At 35.7% G+C, this 27932-nt stretch overlaps 1 protein-coding gene across 1 annotated transcript; it reads left to right on the plus strand.

Moving 5' to 3' along the window:
- Window positions 1-1268: 1268 nt before the first annotated feature.
- On the plus strand, window positions 1269-27897 carry LOC129239481 (rabphilin-1). Its single transcript, XM_054874987.1, has 4 exons — window positions 1269-1839; window positions 23438-24821; window positions 24918-25132; window positions 27533-27897. The coding sequence occupies exons 1-4, from the start codon at window positions 1760-1762 to the stop codon at window positions 27834-27836; spliced, it is 1983 nt and encodes a 660-aa protein (XP_054730962.1). The 5' UTR covers window positions 1269-1759; the 3' UTR covers window positions 27837-27897.
- Window positions 27898-27932: the final 35 nt, after the last annotated feature.

A 27932-nucleotide genomic window follows, 5' to 3' on the forward strand; every position in this document is an offset into this window, starting at 1 on the left:
GCTTGGAATAAAAGGGTTTGTTGAGTCACTCGCTCTCTTGTAATAACTTATCTAACCAAGAAAAAAACGGCTAGAAAAATAATTTTAAACATTTACAGTGCAATTTATGTGCTTATAGATGAAAAATTGAACTAATAAATAAGAAATTTAAATAATAAACTAAAATTTTTACGCCTCTGGAGTAAAAATTCCCAAAAATACTTATTTACTCAAAAAGAGAGTAAACAGTTTTTTCGTATTACCGACCGGTAAGATTCTGCTTTATTCGTGTTATAGAATTATTAGTTTAAAAAATATTGCATTCGTATTATTGGAAATTCGTACAAAAGAGCCTTCGTATTACTGGACGTCGACTGTATATTATTTTATTTTATTTTATTTTATCTAAGTAAATATAATTTTAATTTTTTATAAGTTTTTCTTATATATATTTATTCTAAGTAAATATAATTTTTTGATTTAATTTTTTTATTTTATTTTATTACATTATATTTTATCTAAGTTAGTGTAATACATTTTTTTATTTTATTTTATTTTATTTAAGTTAGTTTAATTAAATTTATTATTTTATTTTACTTTATTTAATTTAATTTAATTTTATTTTACTTACATATTTTCCTTTTTAATTCGTTCAAATGTTTGCAGTATTCAGTGAACACACCTTATCGTTACTTTTTGTAATTTGCCTCCTGTTATCCGTTTTCGCTGCAGACACGAACATGCTGTGCCAAGACAACCGAACTAGCAAGCTTAGCTGTATGTGTTTGTGTGCATGGCTGCTTCGCCTTGTGGGGTTGATAACGCACGCAATGTTCATATAGTACATACACTCGTACGTGCAGAACGTATTGGGGTTTTTGGCACTAAAATGATAGTGTTTCATTATGAGGAAATTTTGTTGCTATTGTTGCTGTTTTTCGGCGCGTTCAAGTGCGTTCGACTGTGCAACAGGCGAGTGTTTCGTCAATGGCTCAGACTGGCAGTACTCCAGACACCGATTGTTTAGTCAGGCACTCAGTATATTGTCGTCGATTGAAGAGGGCGTTTCACAGACGCCAAAGAACGGAAAAATATCAGAAATGTGTAGAAGAAAAAAATTCGCCAAAAATAGCAAAAATATATTAAAAAAAGTATAAAGCCTTGCGGTAAAGTTTAGTGTCATATTTATATGTAAAAATAATTAATTTATAAAAAAAAATATAGCAAATAAATTATATTGAAAGTTCAAAAAAAAAGTTACAAAAAAAAAAAAATGTGCGTGACTTAAACGAATATTTAAAACTTCAATTGTGCTAAATACGCATAAGTTTTCGATGTATAGATGCAGTAATGTCCTTTTCGCTTGCACCAGCTGTAGCTGCGCCAAAAAGTATACTATCGTTTGAATATGTGTGTGTGTGGGCGTGTGCATAACTTTTGCGGCAACCACTTGTGAATATCGAAATATTGTATGTATTTTCAAGGCAAATAGCGCATAACACAACAAATATTGTTGAAAATAACCCAACAACAATAACAATTATCGCAAGACACTGCACGCAAAAGCAATCATACGCAGTGGTGTGTGCAGCAACAACAACTACAATAGAGGCGAGGTCGCAACTGACAACAGTTAACAGTGACACATTGTAGCACAGCAGCAACAACAGCAACAACAATAACAATAGGTAATAGTACAACTCTCGTCTCCGCCAACGCACCAACAGGCTGTCGCCGTTACCATCACTCGTGCCGCCGCCGCTTATTTACACTGCAGGAAATGGATTTCCACAGCCACAACAACACAGGCGGAAATAAGTTTGTCTGCCCCAGCGACAGGCAACTGGCATTGAGAGCAAAGTAAATACACTTATATTTTGGACTTATTATACATATACACACGTATGTATGTGTGGTATAAACAAATTTGTGCATTTTAACTCGATATATGCAAGCTTTTGAACGCATGTAATAAAAAAGATAACGATTAGTTAGAGCGCTGTTGTGTACATACAAAAACAATGAAGTAGAGTAAGGGGAGAAAAGAAGTCCGATTTACTGGATTGGGGAAAATTCAAAGCAAACAAATGTTGACGAACTTCGAATTCATAGCGAAAACGAAAGCCGAAATCGTTCAGATTCCATTTTGAAAACTTATTCCGATTTCGTACTTTTAAAGGGTGATTTTTTAAAAGCTATAGGAAAGTTTTTCAAAAAAACACAAGTAAAATTCAGAAAAATGCATGGCATTTTTATTAAAATCGATAGTACAGTCCATATAATTTAATGTTTGAAGATTATTTCATGCGAATGTTGACCGCGACTGCGCTTCAAATGGTCCATCCGCTTAGTCCAATTTTGGTATAGTCTTTCCAATGTTTCGGCCGGTATCTCACATATAAATGCTTTAATGTTGGCTTCCAATGCGTTAATTGAAGCAGGCTTGTCTGAATAGGCATGAGCTTTAACATAGCCCCACAAAAAATAATCTAAAGGCGTTATATCGCACGATCTGGGTGGCAAATTGACAGGTCCCGAACGTGAAATCAAAAATGAGCTTCGTCGCTGAACACAATTTGTCGATAAAAAAGTGGATCTTCGGCCAACTTTCCAGGAGCCCATTCACCAAAAATTCTACGTTGCGGTAGGTCGTTGGGCTTCAATTCTTGCACCAGTTGTATTTTGAAAGGCTTCACACCTAAATCCTTTCGCAAAATTTTCCACGTTGTTGAGTAACAGAGGCCCAATTGCTGAGAACGGCGACAAATCGATAATTGATGGTCATCATTAACACTGGCCGATACAGCTGCGATATTTTCTTCAGTTCGCACTCTACGTAAGCGTGTTGGTGGTTTGATGAATAATGTAAATTTGGTTCTAAATTTAGTCACAATAGCTCGAATAGCCGCTTCAGTGGGTCGATTAAACTGACCATAAAATGGAAGAAGCGCGCAAAAAACTTTCTTAACAGAACACGCATTTTTATAATAAAATTCAATGATTTGCAAGCGTTGTTCGTTTGTAAGACGATTCATGTTTAAATTATAGACCAAACTGAATATGTTTGACAGTGAAACAAAACATGGAACGTACGTCAGCTGTTTAAACCAACTGTTTAAAAAGATAATGGCTAAAAAATCACCCGTTACTTGGAGAGTTCTTTACGAAATGTAATTTGATACCTTCTACTCAAATATGAACGAGACGTTATCAATAAAACGGTCCGCGGATGACATATGGCAAAAATAAATTTTTTGTTTTTTGGTAGGACTGTTATAAGCTTACATGGCAAATTTCAGCGTGATATGTCACTTAGTTTGTTTTCTGTGATACTGTAAACAAGTCAAGCTCGAGTGTGTTCTTCGAATTTAACGATGGAAATTCAAGTTGAACAAAGAATTTGTTTGAAATTTTGTTATTCCAACAAAATTTCGGCTTCAGACGCCTTAAAAATGTTACAGACAACCTATGGGGACTCTGCTCTATCGCGTGCACGTGTTTTCCAGTGGTACAAATCGTTCAAAGAGGGCCGTACATCAACCCAAAAAACCACGCCAAAGTCGCTCAAAAATTAAGGTTATGCTGACTGTTTTTTTCGATTACGAAGGTGTGGTGCACTCGGAGTTCCTTCCGCAAGGCCGATCGGTTAACGCTGAATATTATTTAGACGTTTTAAAGCGTTTGCGCGAGAACATTCGTCCTAAAAGGAAGGAATTGTGGGACAACAAGTCATGGTTCTTGCATCACGATAATGCACCAGCTCACACATAACGTCTTGTTCGCGATTATTTGAACAAAAATAATGTCAATATCGTTCCGCAAGCACCGTATTCGCCTGATATGGCTCCATGTGACTTTTTCCTGTTTCCCAAGCTCAAGTTGCCGCTCCGTGGAAAACATTTTGAGACAACTGAAGTCATAAAAGAGAATTCGAAGAACACACTCGAGCTTGACTTGTTTACAGTATCACAGAAAACAAACTAAGAGACATATCACGCTGAAATTTGCCATGTAAGCTTATAACAGTCCTACCAAAAAACAAAAAATTTATTTTTGCCATATGTCATCCGCGGACCGTTTTATTGATAACGTCTCGTTCATATTTGAGCAGAAGGTATAATTTCGTGATGGGTTATGAAACCCATTTAATTTCGAAAGCTATAAGAAATCGAATCCTGAGCTTAGTAAATGTATAATATATAAATTAAATCCAAGATGCAATTAAATTATATTTAAGATTTCATTACGAAAATTAGTTCGAAAATCGATTTTACATCGCAGGCATACTTTATTACGAAATTGAATTCCTTTTCCAATTCTTCATTATGAAGACGCATTTAAATTTTTTTACGAATTGAAACACGAAAAAGAGGTAAGAAATCATATTCAGAGATGTTTTCGAAATACTTTGGAAATTACAAAAATAGTCCATTTTCAACTCGAAATCCAAAAACATTTAGAAACCACTTAAAGAGTTCATTACGAACTCGAACTTCGCAATCATTACTAAATAGATCGATTTAAGAGTACTAAGTTTATGAAATCGACAACCAAATTCGTTATGAATTAATATTTAGAATCCCTTGCGAGTTTGAACTCCGAAAAGGCTTAGAAATCAAATATAGAGCTCCTTACAAAATCGAATTGGGTTATATTTTAAATTGAAAATTTATTTCGTTATCGAGGGTTTTTTTAGCTACATGAGATCTATCGATATCGATAATTATGGTGTGACAGCTGAGAATGGAAAACTGTTCTGACATTTCTGTTCAGTAAGGTTAGGCAAGCAACCATGATTTGTTTAATGCCAGAACAACGCTTCCAAATGGTGGAAATCGATTTAAAAAATAAAATAAATAAATAAATAAATTTGTTTACGAAGTTCATAGAACACCTACGGCGTCATCGGTCCATATTTCTTTTGAAATGAGGAGGGAGCTGCCGTTACGGTGAATGACGAGCGCTATCGAGCCATGCTGACTGAATTTTGGTTTCCAAAAAATAATCGGTGACATTTGGTTCCAACAAAATGACGCAACTTGCCATACAGCGCCATACATTGACGCCATACGCCCCGATTTTTGAAAAGAGTAGCCAACATTTGGACTGATCGAATGGACTATGTAACTCGTAGTCACGGCGGACATATGCCGGATATACGAGTATAATAAAAAAAATCATTACATATAATAATATTTCTGTTATATGGTCACTTCAAGTTCTCAAACCCGACATGTAGCGAAATCAGTTTTTAAATTACGAAAATTTATTTAAAATAAATTTTAATAAAATGAAAATATACTAATCAATGATATATTGCTTATTTTGGTAAGTTTCATAAATACTCGCTCCAATTCATGAAGAGCCACTTTACTATCTTCATTCCACCCCAGCATCTTCCTTTTTTAATAATATTATCAATTATTTATCAACTGTATAGTTTGTACAATTAGAGAAAGAGATTGATTAAAAAATCATACTTTTCTTAAAAAGTTGTTTAAATTTACTCGCTACTATTTTCGCTTGCGATTTCTTTTTTATTTGCTTTCCTTATTTCGTTTTCATGGATTTCGTTTTCTTATTGAACAGACTTTGCTCTTTACATCGGACAAACTTAATAGAGTTGCATGGAGAATCTGACTCAATTTACGTCCAATGGTCTGAACATGATATAAAGCGTCTGTCAAAAGACGTGCCTACATGCCGTTTTAGATTGAAATATCAAAAATTTAGATTTATTCAGGTGTCATTATTTTTATTCAAAATACGGCTGTTAACAATAAAAACTACTTCAAAACTAATCTTGAGACATGATGTATATAACCTCTTACTGTCAATCTCCCAACTTGAATCCTTCTAGCAGTGAAACTGTTAACCCCAACCAGAGACTGAGTACCTCATAAAGTGGGAAACCCCAGTGGAAGGAAATGGTGACGATGATGATGGCATCCCTTTACTACATTTGAATTCGATATTATTTCAGATGAGTGTTCACATTGTAGGAGTTTCGTATCCCCATCTGATTTAATTATTCAGTTTAGCTATTTCAGGTGATCGCGTCAGAACGGCCTTTCTCTTATGTATCTAGACAACAACTATGATTATTCTTCTTGTCTGAATGTTAGCGACACTCACAATCAGCATCATCATCAGCGGGTTTTTGTTAAGTGGATGAGTGGCGGCTTTTATAACTTTCGCTTTCTGGGTAAACACAGCTGTGGTGGAAAATGCACAAATGTGGGGATTAGGTACTGATTTTGGGCTCAGTGAAATGATAAATTGGTAACCAAATTTATATAATTTCTCAATATGTTGTTCTTGTAGGTGTGTGTAAATAAAAATTTATTAATGTTAGCGTGCGAAAAACTTGTTTTTCATTATTTCTTGCGCGCGATTTAGCTGAATTAGATTGAATTCACAAGTGAGGTGGCAAAAAATCATGAGTGCGATTTTAGCGCTCGCAAGCAATATTCGCTGCACACTGTAATGCACGTGAAAAATGCCTAAATAACTGTATTTGAAATGCATTGAAATGTAAAACTGTGCATCTGGTTATATCTCAACTGGTTGACTTAAAACACTCATAACAGCATCAAAGCATATCCGCTTATCAACGGACGTTGCACTGACGCGCATTGTTTATTATCACATTTTTTGTATTTTTTATTTTTTTATTTATTAATTATTTTTTAATTTTTGCATTCGCTGCATGTCCTTCCAACGATCGTAGCGTAGTGTCGTCATTTCAAAATCATTCACTACTCCACAAACATTTTCATTGCGTAAGAGAGTGTGTGTGTGTGTCTGTGAGTAACCGCACGTCATTTGCTGATTTGTGGCCACAGCGACAAAACGAGACCCAGAAGAAATAGTGTTATAATGAATATTATGAGTGCAAATGCACCAATGGCTCTCATAATTAAATCAAGTGTCCGAGACACTCGACTATGCGACACCATTTCAACTGTAAGCACTTACCCCCACACGGAATTTTTTTTGTGTTCGTTAGACAGCTCATTGCATGTTGTACTACACTTTGGTCTCCTCAGGGGCACCAACATATGAAATTTTACGCCGCACGCACTCATAAATGACTGCACGTACAAATGTACTTTTGCATGTACAAAGTTCTATATCGGTAATTATGTATGTATTCGTATAAATATGCATACATAAATACACCCTTATGCGTAAATTACTTGCTTAACGGGCTCCAAAGGGGAAAATAAGAAAATGGTATTCGAAAAAATAAAACTGAGGTAACGCTTTTGGCGATTGGAGCGCTAAAAATTATTTCTTCTCCTGTAAGTTTTGGATTTTTATCCCCATTTTGCTTTATTTTTCAATTTTTTAATTTTTTTGTATTCAAAACAAATCCTCCTATTTATTCAGAGTGTAGAGAATGCTCTCAATGTGCTGTTGCCTAGTCTGTCGAGACCGCTCTCTCCCTAAGAGCGACGAAGTCTCTCTTCATTTAATCTGAATCATTTTCTAGGGCATACCAGTAATTAACTTAACTTGTAGGGCTTCTTTATCTCTATACAGCTCTTAGGGTAATCACTATACGTGGTTTCAAAGCTAGTTCATGGCCTCGTTAGTATTCCTGCGACGAGTTGCACTCGTATATTAATTTTGTTAATCACAATTAGTTACTCTTTTTTTGAACTATTCATTGGTTAAAGGAAATGTGTTACACAGCAGGTAGCCAACCTGCTGTAGGCAACTATTCCAGCCTCTTCTTTCACGTGGCGAATCAAATGATTTGATATATGTTATCTCAGACCTTCTTATCTTGAATCATTCTTCTGCTTCCTGGTTTTCGGAAATCGCTTCTCACTACAGTAACGCTCCATAGAAGAGAATTAGGCATTTATTTTCATTCAATGTGTAATAAATTCTGTTTTTTTTTTTTCTTTTCGACATCCTTAGATTAATGCCATTTACGTCATTGTACCAGAATACAAAGTTTCCTTAAACTTATAGGGAATGCTCATTAAAACTCAATACAATATTTTTTTGTAGGAAGTTGGGCGCAGAGAAATACTCTGATTTCTTAAAGGGGCACAATAATAGTAATCATAAAAATAATTGTAATAATCATAATAATCATTATAATGATATTAATATTAATAATAATAGCGAATGCTGCTATTTCCACCATAGTCGTTTTTACGTTATTGGAGCGACCCAAACTTCTATCTGGCCAACAACTGTAACATTCTGTGAGAATTTGTCTGCTGTCTGTTATGGACATGTTCTCGAAAAATGTTAACAGGTCACTGCAACAGCGATATTCATTTTATTTATAAGCCCAAAATGGCTGATTTACTAATTTACTTTTTCATGGATGGTATTTTATTAAAAATAAGCTGCAATGGATCACCTTGTACTACTCAGTAGTGTAAATAAGAAATATCTACTCTTCACCTTTGGCCCTTGTTTATTTTTCAGCGTTTTTTTTATTCCAAAACAGTCCAAGAATAACAAAATTTTATGGATTTGCTTGCTTTTATCAGCTGATATTTACAGTTTTGCCGATTTCAGGATTCTTCGGATAGTTTTCCAGTAAATATTCCATCTGATCTCTCCCAAAGAGAAATTGAGAGTGTTCCAGTAAATATTCCATCTAACCCTCTTAATGAAAAAGATATGCGAAATAGTAAAGGAGCAGAAAACCCGTAAAACCATCAATTTTCTAGAATAACTGCTAGTTTCTTTATATTAAAAATTAAGAGTGAAACAAGTGATTTAAGGCATATGAAACATTTAAAAAAGGTGCATTACTATACTTCTCCAGGTCTATTCCGTAGAGTTCAAAGTGTATTTATTTACTCTTCCACACCTACAGTTTTTATATTTACTTTTTCCAAAGCTAAATTAAACTTTCTGATTTGCTTTAATTGGCATCAGCTGTGTTCGTGCAGTTGTTTTTCTGCTTAAAAATTTACTGCTTTTCTAACAAAAACTACCAGCTTCCCTACAAAATGAAATGTAATTTTAGTACTCTCCCTCAATTTCCCCTACTTTGTTGGAGTTTAGCGTATGCGAATACCAAAAGCTGTTAGTTTTAGACAATTTCAATAGGTTAGCTTTGCTAACAGAACTTTCTTCCACGGCATTGCCACGTGGTTTCTAATATTGATTAACATTTTAGCAACAAAATTGAGTTTAACGCATCGAAAAATTTACCTGTCTATTTCGTAATGCTTATTTTAGAAGAAATAGTTCAGTAGCTGTTTTTATAATGTGAAATATCACATATTTTTTCTCTTTTAGAGGTATTACTCCTGAAGCAGAATAGAGAACCTCTCTCTCTGACATTTGGTTTCAAAACCTATTAACACATACACTAATGCATATGTAAGTGCATACATGTGTACGTTTGTATAACGCAAAAAGGCCATAATCAACTATGAACAAAGCAAATCCGCCACAATCTCACTTGACGTTTACTAAACCATTTTATGCCCGCCTTTGTGCAATCATAATTGTGTTGGCCATCATGTAGTTGTAAATGTTTATTTTTGCTGAATGCCGGTGGGTTGGTGCGTGCATGCCTCATAGAGCTGTCAGCGCCTGCCTAACTGACGCCAACAAACAGCAAACACATGCTCAACACACACCGCATGAATATGCAAGTCACGGTGACTGTCAATGCACTGCGAATATGCGAGCTGACAAAGGAAAAGGAAAAGGAAATAGCATCAAGTGACTTGAAATGGAGCCAAGCGCGCGAGAGCGCTGGAAGGGCAGTGAAATGCAGTAATGAGACTATCGTAATGAGAATTGACTCGTTCATTTGTGTGAACGCATATATTTGTGTGTGTTTCGGATACTTTTGTGTGCTTTGTTAGTGTCTATTAAAAATAGATTAGATTTATGAGCTCATCATAAATACATGCTATGTTGACGGCGGCGGTGACACTGTGGTGCGCCACATGCTGCGTCGTAATGAGTGGGCTAATTAAGCTTCAATAAGTTAATAAAATATGAATTTCTAATTGTAATAATTACTTTTACTAGAGCCTCAGACACAACCGTCGCCCAGCAGCCTCGAAAACCTTGGAGCCTGCAGCAGTGCCGGAGTGATTTATGGGCATTAGCGGCGCATAGGTCATAAATACTTCATTCACAAAAGGCAGAAAGCCTTCTAGAAGTGTTTAATTTATAGTTCCACATTTATCATTTCTAGTAGGAAAATTTTGGGTAAAATATCAAATTAAACAAATCACAAAAGCTGCAGCTCTAGGGTCGGTAAACGGACTGTACTAATATTATTCAAAATGAGATTTATCTTTATGCGTGATGCTCAAAAAATAGGCATATTGACCAAAAAAAAATTTTATGTGAAATTATTTTGAAAGCCACACCACAAATTTTTATTAAATTCATTCGACAATGTTTCAGTCGCAAGTTTCTCCCTGAATGCCTTCAATAACTGCAAGCCTGCATTTTTAACGAAAGAAATATAAATTATGACGTTCGAATACAAGAATGATAGGTTTACCAGGTTTGCTCTTTAACTATGGTGAAAAAGAAAGTTGTGAGCCGAATTCTGCACGACCATTTCACATGTGGACTTTTTTCATATTTCAAATCCTAAGTAATGTCAGTCCATCAGCTGATTCTGTCAAATTCGCTAAGAGCCGAATAACGGTCTGTTGAAGAGCATACCTCTAAAAATCGTTTCACCATGGTTCGAAAGTATTTTCTGCTACTGGAGGAACAAGTTTGCGTGACTTCATCAAAATCGGATTTAATCTTCTTCGTCTGTTAATTCAAAATTCATATCACACTGTGATTACTTATCCGTAGCATACCGACTTTTAACCTTAAGGCTTGTACTCGAAACTAGCAGCTTTGTGTAAAATTACAAAAACAAAAACACATGTTTCCAAACTTCTTTGAAAGTTAATGGCAAACCTCGGTGTAGATTTCTGTAATGAAAAAGTTTCTCATAAAATTTATCTGTCATTCGGAGGCGCATACAACTGTTTTTTCGGAATAACGTCCGTGAAGTCGGCACGACTTGTAGTCTCACAGTTACACCTTTAGTACGCAGGCTGGCACATCTCCACAATCTGCTACTCTCCAGGCGGAAACAGCAAAAGGGGATGGTTGGCTCAAAGGCTTCTCGACGAAACTCCGCGCGTCTTAGATCATTATGAATATGTTTTACATGGGAGCAGATTCCCTTCCAGTTAGCAGTTGATTTCAGCATAAAATCTACGATTTTCGCTCCGTTTAAGAGTTTAAAGGTTAGAGCTTAGAGTGGGCATTGGAACATGACATGATCAACATCTTCTTTCTTCCCCGTGCAGATTGGACAGTTTGGTGAACTGTCATGGCCAAATCTATTGAGGTATTTCGAAATGCTTCGTGCCATTAAAGGAATTGAGTTGGGTAGTAGTTGCTCCCGTATGGATCCTTTCTAACCACGCCGTAAGGGTAGATATTGGCCCCTATTATGAGTTGGATTCGATCTTCGATATTCGTTGGTTGTCGAAGATCGAAAAACGAATGTCTATTTGGTATTATGAGCGGTGCAACTCTGTCGAAATTTTCGTTGTATACCGAATTTAGAGTCCAATGCAATTGTGCTTTCGATTGAGTAGCGTATTGTGGGAAAACTGGTTAAAATGTAAGTTGTTTGCGATCATTTATAGTAACGAAATAATAAATATGTATATACCTATTTTGTTAATTTTATGCAAGTCGAAAGTCGTGAGTACCAAACAGCAATTAGAAAGGCTAGTTGCATTAATGGAAGAGAATCCACAATTCGCAAAAGGGATTTGCACCAAAGTTCAAGCAGAAAAAAAATGGCAGGAATTTACAACGGAGCTGAATTGCTTGGGACTACCAGTTAGAACGGCAGCAAAATGGATTAAGGTTAATAATGGTTTTTTTTTGTGTGATGTTTATAGAAATACATTTTTATTTTCCCTAGGCAGGTATGGGCTGACATGAAGTCAAAAGCGAAAAAAATGTCGCAAAGCAAAGCTGAACTCCCTAACAAACTTCAGGGACTTTCAACTACCGAAGAAAGTGTAATCGGTTTACTGCAACTTGATGCCTGCATAAATCCGCCTGGGGTGGAATTTGGCCTGGATACAACGTACTCAATTGGTACGATCCCTGAGCACAAAATCGCAGAACTGTGGCTAGCTTTAAAATATTTGGAATGGATTTGGCTCGGGTGCACTGCTGCAACTGGTTTTCTGTACTGGACAGTAGGTTCATAAATGCCTCTGTAAGGAAATTTCTGTAATATTAAGTACGTCACACATTTTGAAAATTCTAAACTTACTCAGTGGAAGCCATTTCTAGGGGGTTGGATGCGTCCCTCAACCGTTTTCTACTTCTAGCTCGTTCCACTAATCTTTCATCGTCCGATGAATCGTCGAACCACAACTCCGTTGTACTCATTTTCACAAAAAATAGTTTTTTTAACTTTTAAAAATGTTGTTAGCAAAGAATTTCAACACAATCGGGTTTTCTTTTATTTTGATTTGCTGTATCAGCTTAGAAAAAATTATCTATTGTAAATGCGTCGAGCGATCGAAATTCACAATAGTCCTATTCTTCAACGAATGAGCACCATAATACCAAATGAAAATTCGTTCGATCAGCACTTTCGACTACAGTCGAAGATCGAATGTTGCTCATAATAAGGGCCATTAACTCATGGGCCCATTTACTCTTCGGCGAACTGTTCCAGTTGTTTTAAAAAATATTATATGACAAACCTGTAAGTCAATATTTATAAACCAATTTTAAACTTTTGTGTAGAAGCTGTTTAAAATAAAAATTTGTCTTAAGGACTAGTATATGGCAACCCTATCTTTTATAGCAAGTTATTTATTGTAAACAAAAATTAAAAGCTTTAAGAGTTTGTGCAAACTACAAATAAATTTTGAATGTCTTAAAATAATTATATACGGCAACTTTGTTGAAAATTTCCCATTTATATCTTTTATTTATTTATTAATATTTTATATTTCACCATTTTTAAATTACTTTGTGCGAAAATGCATTTATCAACACTAATTCTAATCTATCGACACTATCGACAACAAAGCCGAAAGTTGGATAAATAAAATCACTGCATACTAAAGGGTGTTTTTTTAGAGGTTAGGTTTTCAAGATGAAATAAAATGTATATAATTTAATGGCCAAGAATTTAGCTTTATTATAAAGATAAGGGTTTGCCATTATGTTTTAAAAATGATTTCGGGCAAGTGGCCGCCGCGGCTGGCTCGAATAAATTCCTGCCGAGAGGCCCAATTTTCGACCACTTTTTGCAGCAATTGGGGCCGTATGTCAGCAATAACACGCCGAATATTCTCTTCCAAGACGTCAATCGTCTCGGTCTTATCTGCGTAGACAAGCGACTTCACATAGCCCCACAAGAAATAGTCCAGCGGTGTTATATCGCACGATCTTGGAGGCCACGCCACAGGTCCACGGCGCGAGATAATGCGCTCACCAAAAGTTTCCTTCAATAAATCGATTGTTGCGTTGGCTGTATGGCATGTAGCGCCGTCTTGTTGGAACCAAAGGTCGTCCACATCAACATCGTCCAATTCAGGCACGAAAAAGTCATTAATCATGGCTCTATAGCGCTCTCCATTGACTGTAACATTATGGCCGGCTTCATTTTTAAAGAAATATGGATCAATGATTCCCTCTGCCCATAGAGCGCACTAAACAGTGACTTTTTGAGGATGTAACGGCGTCTCAGCAATGGCTTGTGGATTATGTTCACTCAAAATGCGACAATTTTGCTTATTGACATACCCATTCAACCAAAAGTGAGCTTCATCGCTGAAAAAAAATGTCTTGTGAAAATCGGGATCGGTGGCCATCTCGTTTTGGGCCCATTCACCGAACGTGCGATGCGCTTGATGGTCGTTCGGCTTCAATTCTTACACGAGTTGGATTTTGTAAGCTCGCAAACCAAGATCCTTCCGCAAAATCTTCCATAAAGTGGATGGGCACATCTCCAATTGCTGCGCGCGATGGCGGATGGACTCATTCGAGCCTTCTTCGATACTCTGCTCCACAGCAGCAATAGCGTCTTCGGTGCGCACTGTACGACGTCTCTGAGGATGCGTATTATCCACTAGATCAAACGTGGTGCGAAACCGATCCATGGTTAATCGAATTAGTGACTCTGATGGACGATTATGTCGACCGAATATTGGACGCAGCGCGCGATGCGTCGCGCGAACCGAACCATTATTTTCGTAATAAATTTGCACGATTTGCAAACGTTGTTCAGGTGTAAGTCTATTCATTATGAAATGGCAAACCAAACTGAGCATAAATCAAGTGACAGCTGTCAAAAAGACCATCTACGAAAAAAGTAGTGCCAACTTGAAAACCTAACCTCTAAAAAAACACGCTGTATGTTGTTTAAAAGTATACCAGGAAATTTTTTGTTAAATAACGATCTTCAATGTGCTTATACTGCGCTGTTAAGCTTCTATGAAGAGAATATTAGCTTAACTTTATACCCCTATTATAAGCTCACATCGTGCAAAACGCAAGGTAAAATTTGTTCTCCTTTGCATTTTTTTCGTCTCCTTCCTTTTTACCTGCTTAATAGTTAAGTGCATGTATAAGGTCATCCCAATTTTCACATCCATTTCTGTTTATTGCTGCTACCGTTTTACATATTTTTCGCTCCTTTGCAACACAAAACAGCAACAGCAGTTGCAAACAGCTGTTACATTTCATTTTACTTCCCACACAAATAAATACAGGGACATGTGCAGCAGTACGAGTATAGGTATGATGGAGATAATGCAATAATAAGTAACCTTGATTTTTGTCTGCAGCGTTGCATACTTTGAAGGGCAACCATTGCCGAAAGCATAAAAATCACCATTAACCAACCACCTGGAGTAATTGAATGTTGTATGTGGAGTAATGGAAAAGTTCGAGGTTGCTAGCTGCTGTTGTGTGGTCAAGGTGAATGACGTTGATGATGAAGGCGAATTTTAAAATAAACTCAAATATTGTGCAAACGTGCAGCATTAATTACATTTTTCTCCAAATAGCGGTGCTTAATGCTGCCCGGTCTTCGTTTGCCTGTATACGGTTGAATAATACATACAAATATATACAAGTGTATGTGTACAGTTGTTCGATATGTTGCCTTTCAGTGCGGCTTCATTATTTGTAAAGTTTTTTGATTGCAAATCCTTACCATGCTTCTGAACATATAGTACATACGAGTAGGTATGTATGCATATAAATGTAGCAATCTGATTTAAAATTGTTCTGCTTATGTTATTATTATTTATTTGTATACTATGCGAACTCGTGCGGGTCCAATCTTCTTATTATTGCGAAATATGATTACTGAAATCTGATTACTAATTAAACGAGCCAAATTCGCAAAGGTCAGAGGTGAGTATATGTGTATGTGTTGGCATTTCGTTAAACCAGCCATCAACTTGTGCAAGTATTATGAACAGAAATGAGAGGTTTGAAATTAACATATGTATGAGCAATTGGGCTGGTGTATTTGAGCGAGCAAACTACACCATTTGCCGCAGGTTTCAAGTCCACTGTATACATGAAATATGAAATGATAGAAAAAGTTTTTCTCCTCCGATGGCATTGGAGGGGCAGACCATTTGTGGGGTAATCTTAACATACACATTACAATGTGAGCAATTCGGCCAAAGTTTTAATGAAGTTGTAGACACATACTACATAAAGTATATGTATATGTATTAAGTTTATTAGTTTGTTGCACTTATAAGGCACTTCCAGTAATTTTGTACTCCAAGAGAATTATACATTTACTATTTACTGAAAATAAGTTTATGCAATGTAAATTAATAAATTAAATCGCTCTTCACCTTCTTCTGAGTGCTCTAATAAATGTCTTACCCTTTCGCCCACGATTTACCTTTTCACCTACACCTTTGACCAGTTTTTTTGGAGATTAAATTTTAGATTTAAAAAAATCGCAGAACATTTACACGTGGAAAGACCAACAAGACTACACTGAACAACAAGTAAAGTATAGAAGCGCAAAAAATGGGAGAAGAATAGCCAGATGCCAGTGATGGTCGAAGGCTACGTTGATTGCGTTGTTTGTTTAAAAAAAACTGTTTGTTTTACTCGATAAAGTGTCAAACAAGCTTCGGGCGCCTGCAGCCGCTTTTGAAACAAGCAAAAAATATGAAATTTTACGAGAGTGGGCTGAAATGTAATCAGGTCTAGGACAGAAAATAATATAATATATTTAGGGGCGAACTCAAATAATTTTCAATATAAAATCTCAGTTTCCCTCTTCAATATTTTGGCGGCATGCAAGGCTCAATAAATTTATCAAAAGGCTCAAATAATTTATCACACTGGCTATTACGAGCTATTAACAAACCTTTCGAGCTGTTAAGCTCAAGTAAATAAATCCGTAAATAAGTGTGCAAATTTGCCTTTCCACCGACTAATTTCTACACGTATTTAATCACAGAAGGTATTATTCACAGGAGTCCAAAACTGGTAAATGTGTGGAGACGCAGGCTATTTTCTGTGATCAGTGTCCGATTTTAAAAATAATTTTTTACTGGTATCCTGCAAACTGAAGTTAGTCTCTTTTTGGCTAGTAAACTGTTTTTTTTTTTATTTTATTTGAAATTTATGAAAATTATTTGCAACAATCAGCTGATGCATTTTCTTGCCTTGACCATTTACGTTCTAGTTCGCCCTCGTAAGTATGAAAGCAAGAAAAAAATAAAAATTTTCCAAGTAAATATCAAATTGGAATTGGTGTTGCCTCGTGGTTATACAAGGCAAAACATAAAAAGCGTATAACGGTAAAAAAATGTTTTCCCATTAACCACTATAACAGGCAAGAAAAATAAGAAAAGCACTAAATAAACTTTGCAAAGTAGCAAATTACCAACCAACCAGATAAAAGCGATTTACATTTTCTTGTTTGTTTTATTTTTTATTCTTTATTTTTTGCTCTCTTCTGATGGTGTTTTTACACAGCAAGTTATGTAAGTAAGACGTCTGAAATAAGAAATTGAAATAAAGGTGCAAGTATAAAATGGGCGTGAAATGAAGTGCACACAATGAACGCGGTTTACTTTTGTGGGTTGGGTGTAGGAGTTGACTTCATATTTTCATTTGCTGTCTGTTTATAGTTAGATATAGGTGGATAATAGTTACCCGAACAAATGTAAATGAAGTTTAAATTTTAGTTGAAATTAGTTATCACTCTATTAGTGTTGCATTGCTAACGAATATATTCATTTAAAAGAAAAAATATGAGGTTAAAAAAAGCTTTGAAACACGTATGCAATTTGTGAAGTGGTAGGATAGCGTGACTCCCATACATATGACTCGAATTCGATATATATGACCATTGTGGGTATTAAACTTCACATTACAGGTAGCTTTGGCCCCTCCGTAGGGAAAAACTTTTGAGTGAGTTTCTTAAAGCTGTATGCTCTTTTTATAACAAAATCAATTGGAGGAGAAGCACGACCAAATCCTTAACAAAGAATGTGCGCTCCAATTATATATATATTTGTGTATATATCTACATATGTATATATATATATATATATATGTGTTAGCACCGAAGTGGCAAAAAGTAATTTCAAATACGAAGTTTAACTGTATGTGCGAAACAACCATGAATTCCTTGGTTCCACTGCGTATACGCAACCTCGCGTAGCTGAAGGTTGTCAACAGAGTTTTGTAGCATGGGAAAATCGTTTATTATGGTTCATCTGTAAATAAACTAATCTTTTAACGGAAATGAAAAATAAAGAATACTATGAAATACTAAAAGTAGGTAATTATTAATAAGTCAAAAAAAATTATCTTAAACCAGCAAAGTTTTTTTCCTCCTTTTTGCTATCGGGTCGGGTTGGTAACCAGAAATCGCCAAGTTGGAGGACTGACTGCAAGCCTCTCAGGAGCAGTTAAAGTAAAAAAAAAACGAAAGAAAGAAAACGAATCTTAAATCATTAATCTGAGGCATGTGGTTCAGCATCCGCTCTAAGCAACCTTGTTTTTATTATAAAAAAAGGTGGAAATAAATATGTAAACAGCGTTAAGGCCACTCTTAAATGATTTTATTATGAAAAAAATATCTGTTTTTAATATCATTTGAAAATAAATTTTTAATACTTTTTTCAAGAAGTTGCATAATTTTGACCGGCAATGTTTTTCTTCTATGTAACTTTGAACAAGCAATTTAGACCACAAAAATGAGACAAATTCGATTTTTTGAAGTGCGTAACTAATTTACTATGGAGTCTTTTTTAGTTGCATTAGACGTGGCGTTATGAATAGCTAGGACAGCTGAGAATGGCAAACTGGGTTGGCATTTCTGTTCATCATGAATCGTTTAGCGCCAGAATAACGCTTCCAAATGGTGAAAATTTATTTTGCAAAAAAAAAAAAACAGTCTATTCCCGAAGTTCGTAGAGGACTGGCGGCAGCATCGATCCTTATTTATTTTAAAATGAGGAAGGAGCTGCCGTTACGGTGAATGGCGAGCGCTATCGAGACATGCTGCCTAAATTTTTGTCTCAGCTAAGCATCGACCCGACATTCGGCTCTAACAAGATAGCTCAACTTGCCATACAGCTCACTTAACAATCGATTTATTGCAATATTCAAGCCACCATTGACGCCATATGACTAGATTTATTGGAAAAAGTAGTAACAAAATCTATATAGTCAATTTGAGAATATTTATGTTTTGTATTATCATTTTAAGTTCTCAAGCTCATAAAAAACACTCGATACCTTAGAAACAAAAAAAGGTATAATATTATACCTCCGCTGAGGTGACATAAAGTCAGTCAAGAGATGGCGGGTTGGCGTTATGCATACTTAGGCAAATGAATTGACCGCTTATCATATATGTATGTGTGTGTGTATGTATGTGTATATGTATGTATATCTATCTAAGAATTTCAAATGAAGTGAAAATTGTAGCTTTTTACTGTGCAGCGGGGAGTTCAAGTCTTCTAAGCACTGCAAATCTGAGCTGTTGCCCGCACATTGTTGTTGCTCTTTTTGCCTTTAGGCTGCTTTACCTATTTTCTTCTCTTCCTTTTATCAAGTTTATCTCGTTGTTTATTTTTTTCTTGTTTTTTGCTTGCTTAGCAAACTTGTTTATTTATTTAATATATTTTTTTTTTTGTGAGCACAATTTATAAAGTACTGCCACTCACTTAGAACTTTCATTGAGTAAGAAGTGACAGCAGCAAGGAAAGTAACATTACAAAGTAAACGACACGTCGGCAATCACATTTTGCCTGCGGCAGTAAATATGTATGTGCGTAGTACCAAGGAAAGAATTCGATGCTAAGAAATGTTGAAAACGTGTCTGCACTCATGCACCTCTTCACACATCCAATTCAAATAAGAAAAAATGTATACATATATAAAACAAACACGCAAAAGCAATAAAGTCAGCGCAGACACAATAACCACTTTGGTTGTAAGTTAGATAGACAGACCGAAGCGCCGGCACACATATCGTCCATGCATATGTTTAAGAGGAAACGTATGCCATTAACCTCGGCGATACACACGCAAATAATTATGTGAAAATACATATGCACACATGCGTGTTTTGCATATGCAGGCATACGTATGTTTGTGCTTCAATGGTATGTGCATGTATGTAGGCATGCATGTATGGGTATATGTGACTTTTAGTTTGACTTTACCTGGTGTTTGTCGTTGACTCTGCGGTATTCCACTCAGCCTACTTTTTATAAATTATGTGCGATAAACAAGTAAATGGTAAGAATAAAAGCAAAGAAAAAAGCTAAGGCATACAACGCTTTAAGGACTTCGTTTCTGTACTTTTTTAGGGTAGCTCTTCTTCAGCTTAGTTGAGTCATGCGGCTGATATGATATGTGGTTTGTTTAACACTGGAAGGACGAAAATAGTCAAACGAAGGCAGTCCCATTTTTGATAGAAAATTACATAGAACGTCAACAGTATTTTTAATGCTTAACTGTTTTTTTACTGAATGCTAAATTCGTGCATTACATTCGTTAACAAATTTTAAATTTTGTTTTAGTGTATTTTCACAACCAATACTAAAAATTGAAATAGTTAGAAAATCCTGACAACTTAATAATTTCTCTATATGGGCATTTCCAACAGAAGATTCACCCCAGACAGAATATTGAGAGTTCGTAAAATTACATTCTTTTTGTATGTTTTCACAGGAAAGCAATCAAGTTTAATGTTTGTATTCATAACCCACTTTTAGTTATTCGAAATACTGTTTTTATTTACATTTAGTTTTGTTTATTATATTTAATACTACACACTACTTTATTCAGACTACATATTTCTGTTTAGTTTTTCGTTATTATGTCAAAATAAATACTTCGAATACTTCTTTTGATCCAAAACATTTTTACTAAGCTCTTTTATTTGTAATTTCATAACACGAACCACAAAAGACAACTTAAATATAATGATGAAATAAATGTCACGTGCGACAGTGATTAAAATTCAATTAAAAAGAAAGTATAAATAGTTTTTGAGTAAAATCAAAAAAATTTCTAAGAGAAATCAATGCACAACACTTAAAAAAATAGTCACACTAAGATATTACCTTAGGTTTGCTGATCGGGGTTTGAATTGTAAGCCGCGAAATCGTCTTATGTTTGTGTCCCGTTCGAATACCTTGGGTTTTTGTATTATAACAATTGAGAAAATGAGAAATATTCCAAAATTAACTTTAACACCAGTTATAGAACTGCTTAAAAGTTGAGCTTATTTTCAAAATAAAAAAAGTGTTAGATGACGTTTTTATTCACCTTGAATGTGTACGCAGGTCGCGTGGGACATGGTTGAAATGCCCACATATGTTACATAAATGTCTTTATTTTATACAAAACACAGGAAAATCAAGTAAAGCAAGGAAAAGCAATTTAAGGCCGCCCCGAATAGTATTAATTTTACAGAATTAACTCTTTTAACAGGTGGCAACCTCATTCAAAGTAAATAGTTTTCACGCATCTTTCATTTGACACCAATACACTAGTATTTCTGTTAAAATATTTATTAACTTGAATTAACCCGTTCAAACAGGTGGCAACTATCTGCTAAAATATTTTCTGAAATAAGCTTTCTTAAATTTCTAATTCTTAATTTCACATGTGACCGCCTAGCCGATTGAGTGTGTGCGTGACTACCATTCGGAATTCAAACAGAACGTTGGTTCGAATCTCGGTGAAAACCCAAAATTAAGAAAAAGTTTTTCTAATAGCGGTCGCCCTTTGGCAGGCAATAGCAAGCCTCTGAGTGTATTTTTGTCATGAAAAAGCACCTAAAACAAAATATCTGCCGTTCGGAATCGGCTTGAAACTGTAGGTAGAACAACATCAAGACGCACGGCACAAATAGGAGAATGAGCTCGGCCAACAAGGGTGTACGCAGCAATTATATATACATATACATATAATTTCATACCCATATTTGATTTTTTTATTACTAATTTTTTAATTTCTTATACTTAAGTTTTCAAACAGGTGCAACCCTATTCCAAGATATTTGAAAAAATTCAAATTCGCATATCTCTTTTCTCTGACGCTCATATTCTTAAATTTCATTTACTTTTTATTTTATGGTACTTCAACTTAATATTTCAAATAGGTGGCAACCCCATTCAAAAATACTATAAATTCACTCGTATTCTTATATTTTATTTATTTCATGTATTTTACCTGAACTAAGTTTTTAAAACATTTGGCAACCACATTCAAAAATATGAATTCTCATACCTTTTTTCCCTGATATTATTACAATATTTCTTATATTTCACTTATTTTTATATATTTTACTTGAACTTAATTTTCCAAACAGTTGGCAACCACATTCAAAAATATATTTAAAAATAGGAGTTCTCATTCTTATATTTCATTAATTTTTGTTTTTATATTTCATTTATTTTACTTGAACTTAAATTTAAAATATTTTCGAAATTAAGCTCTTTTAAAACTACTTTTCCTTTTACTTCTGTGTTGTAATATTTCATTGAGCTTATTAATTTATTTTAATTAAACTTTTTTATCCCAATACCCAAAAAAAGTAGCAAATTCTTCAACTCAGGTCGTAAGCTATCTGTGTGCAAAACTTCTTGTAGATTCGTTCAGTAGTTTTTGTTTGAGGCACATAAATAAAACGTTAGTCTGTAATCTGTAGTCTATGTAATTCAAAATTTCGGTATTTCTAGTGTTAATGAGTACAATACACACATAAATAATGAGAATGATAATTGCATACCAGTTTAGGGTTCGTTTCATGAAATCCAACTATGCAGCGTATTGCGTGAACGTTGCTTCGTGTATTTTCAATGGCATTAGTAACATAATATGTCACATTCCGCTGCATATAAAGCATAAACAGTTTTGCACGATATGCACTAATTCCATTAAGTCTTCCTGATTTTTTATTTTTGCTTTTTAAAGCTATACTATTCTATTCTATTTCTAGTTATTCTAATCTATTTTGGTATTTATTTTTGGCGTAACAGTTTGCTCTGTTTTTTTTAATTAGTCACAACTATCGCTTGGTGGTCGCCATGAACTTGGCGCATTGCTGTGTAGATAAGAAAAGCACACAATTGGCATAGCAAGTTTGTTGTTGTTTTTATTTTTTTATTTTCGGGTTCAGTATACTGTATGTATGCATATCAACTTCTTACATACTCGCGTGCATAATTTGTATGCACCACTAGCCGTATACGCAACCTTGTGAGGTGTGGTAGGCAGTAATGGTCATGGTTGGGGAAATACAATTGAAAATCGATATAAGATTTTGTAATTTTGTGGGAATTAGGTGTGCAAACATGTTTGTCTATTTTATACCAGATGCATTTCAAATAAACAATTTCTTTACTATTTTTTACAGCGGTGGCGGATTTCTGGTGAACACTAATGTATAAGTACATTTGGAACTTCGTGATGAACTACGAGGGTTCAAACCATATTTAAACATATTTTCGTGCATTCTTGCACATTTTAATTATGAAATAAGAGAAAGTGAAAATATTTAATACTTCAATGTAGCCATGGATAGCTTTATGGTGAAGGAAGACATGAGGATTTGCATATTCTCATTATAAAATATTCGCTATTGACATTCCAAACAAAATCAAGTGCATAAGCGTGCACCAGTTAAGAGTTTAGAGGGCATTAAATAATCTTCCAAGTTGATGAAATCTGCGGCACGTTTGTCCTACCCTGAAAGAGTGATTTTTTTATGTAACTATATTACTTTGGTTGAAAAAAAATAGATATCTTAATCAATTATTAGGTTAGAAATTTAATTTAACGCTTACCACGTTGAAAACTATTCTATTTTTTAATTAAAAACTTCTCAACTTATTTTAATAAAATAAAATTAATTATAATAAAAAATCAAACCTTCCTTTTCCCATAGATTACGTGCCGGTTGGAGCAGCTCGAAAAGTAACGAGCCCTTGCGGCCTGATGAACAGGCTGCCATCATCTCGGTCATCCGCCGCAATGAGGAGATAGAGATTGCTGAGCGTCAGCGCGTCGGACGTCTGGTGGATCGTGTGGAGAAGATAAAACAGCGCGCCGTGGAACGCGGTCCGAATTGTTGCCGACTATGTGGCGACACTTTCGGACTGCTGCGTTCGACGCGCATCATTTGCGAGGATTGCAAGAAGTTTGTGTGTACCAAGTGTAGCGTGGACATTAATATACGCTACCACACCACTGATCGTACGCGCGAAATTTGGTTGTGTCGCATCTGCTCGGAAACGCGTGAAATGTGGAAGAAATCGGGTGCGTGGTTTTTCAAAGGGCTTCCAAACTATGACGCACCCAGCAGCACTAGTTCAACGCCCACACGCCAAACAGCGACTGGCGGCGCTATGTCTGATGTGCTACTGCCACCGCGTGGCGCACAAAGTTGTAACAATACACCCACGCGCAATGTGCGCGTAAAGAAGCTCACAATACACGTTGACGACAGCAGTAGTTCGGAAGAAGACGCCAACTGCGGCGGCGGTGGTGGTGGTGATGTTGTGGACGGCGCCATAAGCACTGTATGCGCTGCAGCGTCATCGGCAGCAGCAAGCGTACCCAATAGAAATGCTGTGAATACTGATGTGTCACCGCCGGCAACACGCATGCAGCGTGAGGATAGCTTTCGACTGCGCACTTTCGGTTCTATACGCAGCTTTATTGATAGCGGCGAGCGCAAACTTTCTAATTCCTTCTTTGCCAATCGTCAAGCGGCCAGATCAGAGTACAGTCAGCCGGAATATGATAGTATATCAACTGCATCGACTGTCACTTCGGTGAACAATAGACGTGAAAGCAACAGTAATTACACACGCCGCAGTTCAGTCTCATCGTCATGGTCGATTAGTGAAGAGAGCTCGTCGGGCAACTCGGCTGCCACGAGCAGTCAAGTGCACAGTCACAATCAGGTGAATTTACACTGCCGCGAGTTGCTTGGCTGGCTAGAGGTAGCAGTTAACTATCGTGAGAGCGTACACAGTTTGGACTGTATAATGGTAAGGGCGCGCGACTTGCCCGCCATGGATGCGGCTGGTTTGACGGATCCCTTTTGCAAGTTGAACATTGTGACGCCAGAGGGTACGACCAAATACACACGTTGGCTACGCACGAAAACAGTGCATAAGACGCGCAATCCGGAATTCAATGAGACGTTGCAATTTGTAGGTGTCGAACCGGAAGAGTTGGTTAATTCGTCGCTGTACGTAGCGATCTTTGATGACGATAAGTATGGCTTTGATTACTTGGGAGGGGCTAAAATTGCGCTATCGGCGGTGAGTTTTCAATAAAAATACGGCTGATAGAAAATAAAAGACTCTAAATAATGTTTTTTATATGTAAATATGTACACCAATTTTTATGTGTTACAGGTGCACAATACCAATCAGTATCGAATTTCTGTGCCGCTGGGCGGTGAAGATCAATATAGCAATGAGGCTGAAATGTCACAGGAATGGCCACATGGAAAAATTTTGATTTCACTCTGCTATAATACTAAGCGACGGGCGTTGGTAGTAAACGTGAAGCAGTGCATCAATTTGATACCAATGGACAACAACGGCAGCTCGGATCCATTTGTTAAGCTGTAAGTGTTAGTCGCTGTGAAATAGCGTCAGAATCCAGAGTAAATACTTTGAACGCCTCATTCAATATAAGAGGCGAATAGAATACAGATATTCTATCATTCTTGGATTCTACAATTATGAAAATTTAGTTGTAGAAAGAAAATGGAAAAAAGATAGAAATACTGTCATTTTGACATTCAGCCACCAATCAGCTGATGAAGCAACACTTCTACAGTACAATATACGAAGGACTCAGAAAGTCCTTTGGACTCCTCGCCATCTAAACTCGTAGCTGTGTTTACCGGTCATTGGACGATCGGCAGACATGCGGAAAAGCTAGGGTTACCATTTAACCCCCATTGCAGAAGCTGTGGAGACCTCTCAGAGAAGGAGACTGTTGAACACTTTCTCTGTAAATATCCGGGTTTGGCCGCTAGACGACTAAGGTCACTGGTCGCTCCTTTCTTCCACAGCCTAGGGCAGTGCGTCAACCTAAATCCTATCAATCTTCTCCATTATATCAACAGCTCTGGCTGGCTGTAGATATCTGCATGTTGGAGGTCTCATAATGCTATCAAAACGGCCCTTCAGTACTACTTGAGGGGTGCCAGGCTGGCACTTCAACCATTTCACCTACCTACCTAGCACCTCTTTTTATAGATTCGTCTTGGCTTGATTTTTTCTATGACATCAACTTTATTTAAAATATTTATAAACATTTAATTTATTGCAAGTCTACTGCACTACTTATAAATTTTCCCCACTATCTTTTTGCAAGATTAGCAACAATAGAATTTGATTATTTGAATAGTTCACACTTGTCAGTTCGAGGCATGTTTCATGAAGTACTTTCCGGTAATAATTTTAGAGAGTTCGTCAAATTGCTGAAGTATTAGTTGAAATGATTTAATAATTAATATTTTAACAGTTTGAGCTACAGAAAAAAACTTAGTTTGGAAAATAAAGCTAAAATTTAATTGAGTTGTTTTTTCACGATGATGAGAATGATTAATTGCTATATAGGCGACCACTGGGTGCATAGTGCCAGAACAAATTTCCTGCCATTGATTTCAGTTTTCAGCCTTTGCCTTAACCTGTGTCCATGTCAGGTTTTTGTCTATACGATCAAGGCCATCTGTGTATGTCGCCATGAGCCTCTTTTATGTCGCCATGAGCCTCTTGGACATCCTCTATTCGGTGCCTCCTTTGGACTTCAGACTAAAGCACCTCTGCTTACTTCGAGAGTATGAACTATCCAGCGTAATTTTCTTTCTAAAATCTCAATATTTATCGGCCTTTGATTGATATTTGAAGTCGAGTTTTCTGACCACCAGATACGGTAAATTCGTACGTAGGTTCATAAATATAATTCTGTTTTTTTGTTAGCTCGTCGGATACTAGCCAAGTTTCTCAGCCATAGAGTAGGGCGGATTTAAGGGGTTATATACAGTTAGAAGGCCGAAAAAGCGAAATTTTCCAGAATTTTTTCTGAGAGAACTTTTAAATTCATTGGTCTAAAAATTAAAAATATTATGCCATCTTTTAACTATATTTTAAAACTTAGTATTAGTAAAAATATTTATTTGGAAAGGAGCTACAGCTGATCTCCGGGAGCTCCTCTCAAAAAAGACGTTTTGCGGTGTCCACTATACCTCTGAACTGGATCCTCTGAAATCAAAAAACTAAACAGATTTCGTTAAAGCAATGTTAAATTTAATTAATCGAAGGAATAAGCAAAATAAATTTTTTTGACAAAATGGCGGTTTCTCAAAAAAAAAAAAAATCGACTTTTGACCAAAATTTCGGCCTTAAATTGTTTATAAAAAAAATATTTATCGGTGAGAAAAAATCTTCGATTAATTACTAAAAAATATATTTAAGAAGCTCGTGTTAAAAGTTGAGAGTAATCGGTTTAGCCGTTTTCAAGTAATGTTGGTCACCGGCCGTTTAAAGTTTGAAAAACACTTTACATACTTTGAAACCCCTTTTCAAATTTGCGTATAACTTCGAAAATATACACCGGAACGATATTAAATTTTCTGTGTGTAATCTTAAATACTCGTATATGTACATTAAGGAAAAAAAATCGTTTTTTTTAATTCTAGCTGTATATAACCGCTTAAAGTTAGAATTGAATTGTAGTTTTTCCATACTTTTTTCTTTATTTTTCATACATTCAAGCATAGAGACATCTGTACATTATTTTAAATTATTATTTTTAGATATCTCTTAATTTTGTCACTTTGCCACAAAAAATTTACTTCCAATATTTTTCCACAAATTTGTATTTTATACTCGTATGCTAATGAGTTAATTCTCAGATTTCTCCCTTTATTCTATTCGAAATATACGCATTTGATTCGCACTATGCTAATTGCAATTGTACGTTTTATGAATATCGACCACTTCTTTTTTTTCAGACAATTAAAACCTGATTTACATAAAAATAAAAAATATAAAACAGGTGTCAAATGGCGCACACTGAATCCGATATATCGTGAAGAGTTCTATTTCGAATCGAGTCCACATGATTTGAATAAGCAAACATTGATTATTACCGTTTGGGACAAGGACATTGGCAAAAGTAATGACTTTCTGGGCAGCTTGATAATCGGTTACAATAGCAAGGGTGAGCGCTTACAACAGTGGCTGGATTGCATAAAATTGCCGGATCATTTTCATGAGAAATGGCACTGTCTATCAGGTGAACATCCAACGCATTAGACAAATGGCGGAGTAAAATTGAAAATTAATAGGAACAAGTATGCGCAGACTAAAAAAAATTTAACAAATAATCAAAGATACATAAACAAAGACCTG

The sequence above is a fragment of the Anastrepha obliqua genome, chromosome 2 (genome assembly GCF_027943255.1).
Source record: "Anastrepha obliqua isolate idAnaObli1 chromosome 2, idAnaObli1_1.0, whole genome shotgun sequence".
NCBI lineage: Eukaryota > Metazoa > Arthropoda > Insecta > Diptera > Tephritidae > Anastrepha > Anastrepha obliqua.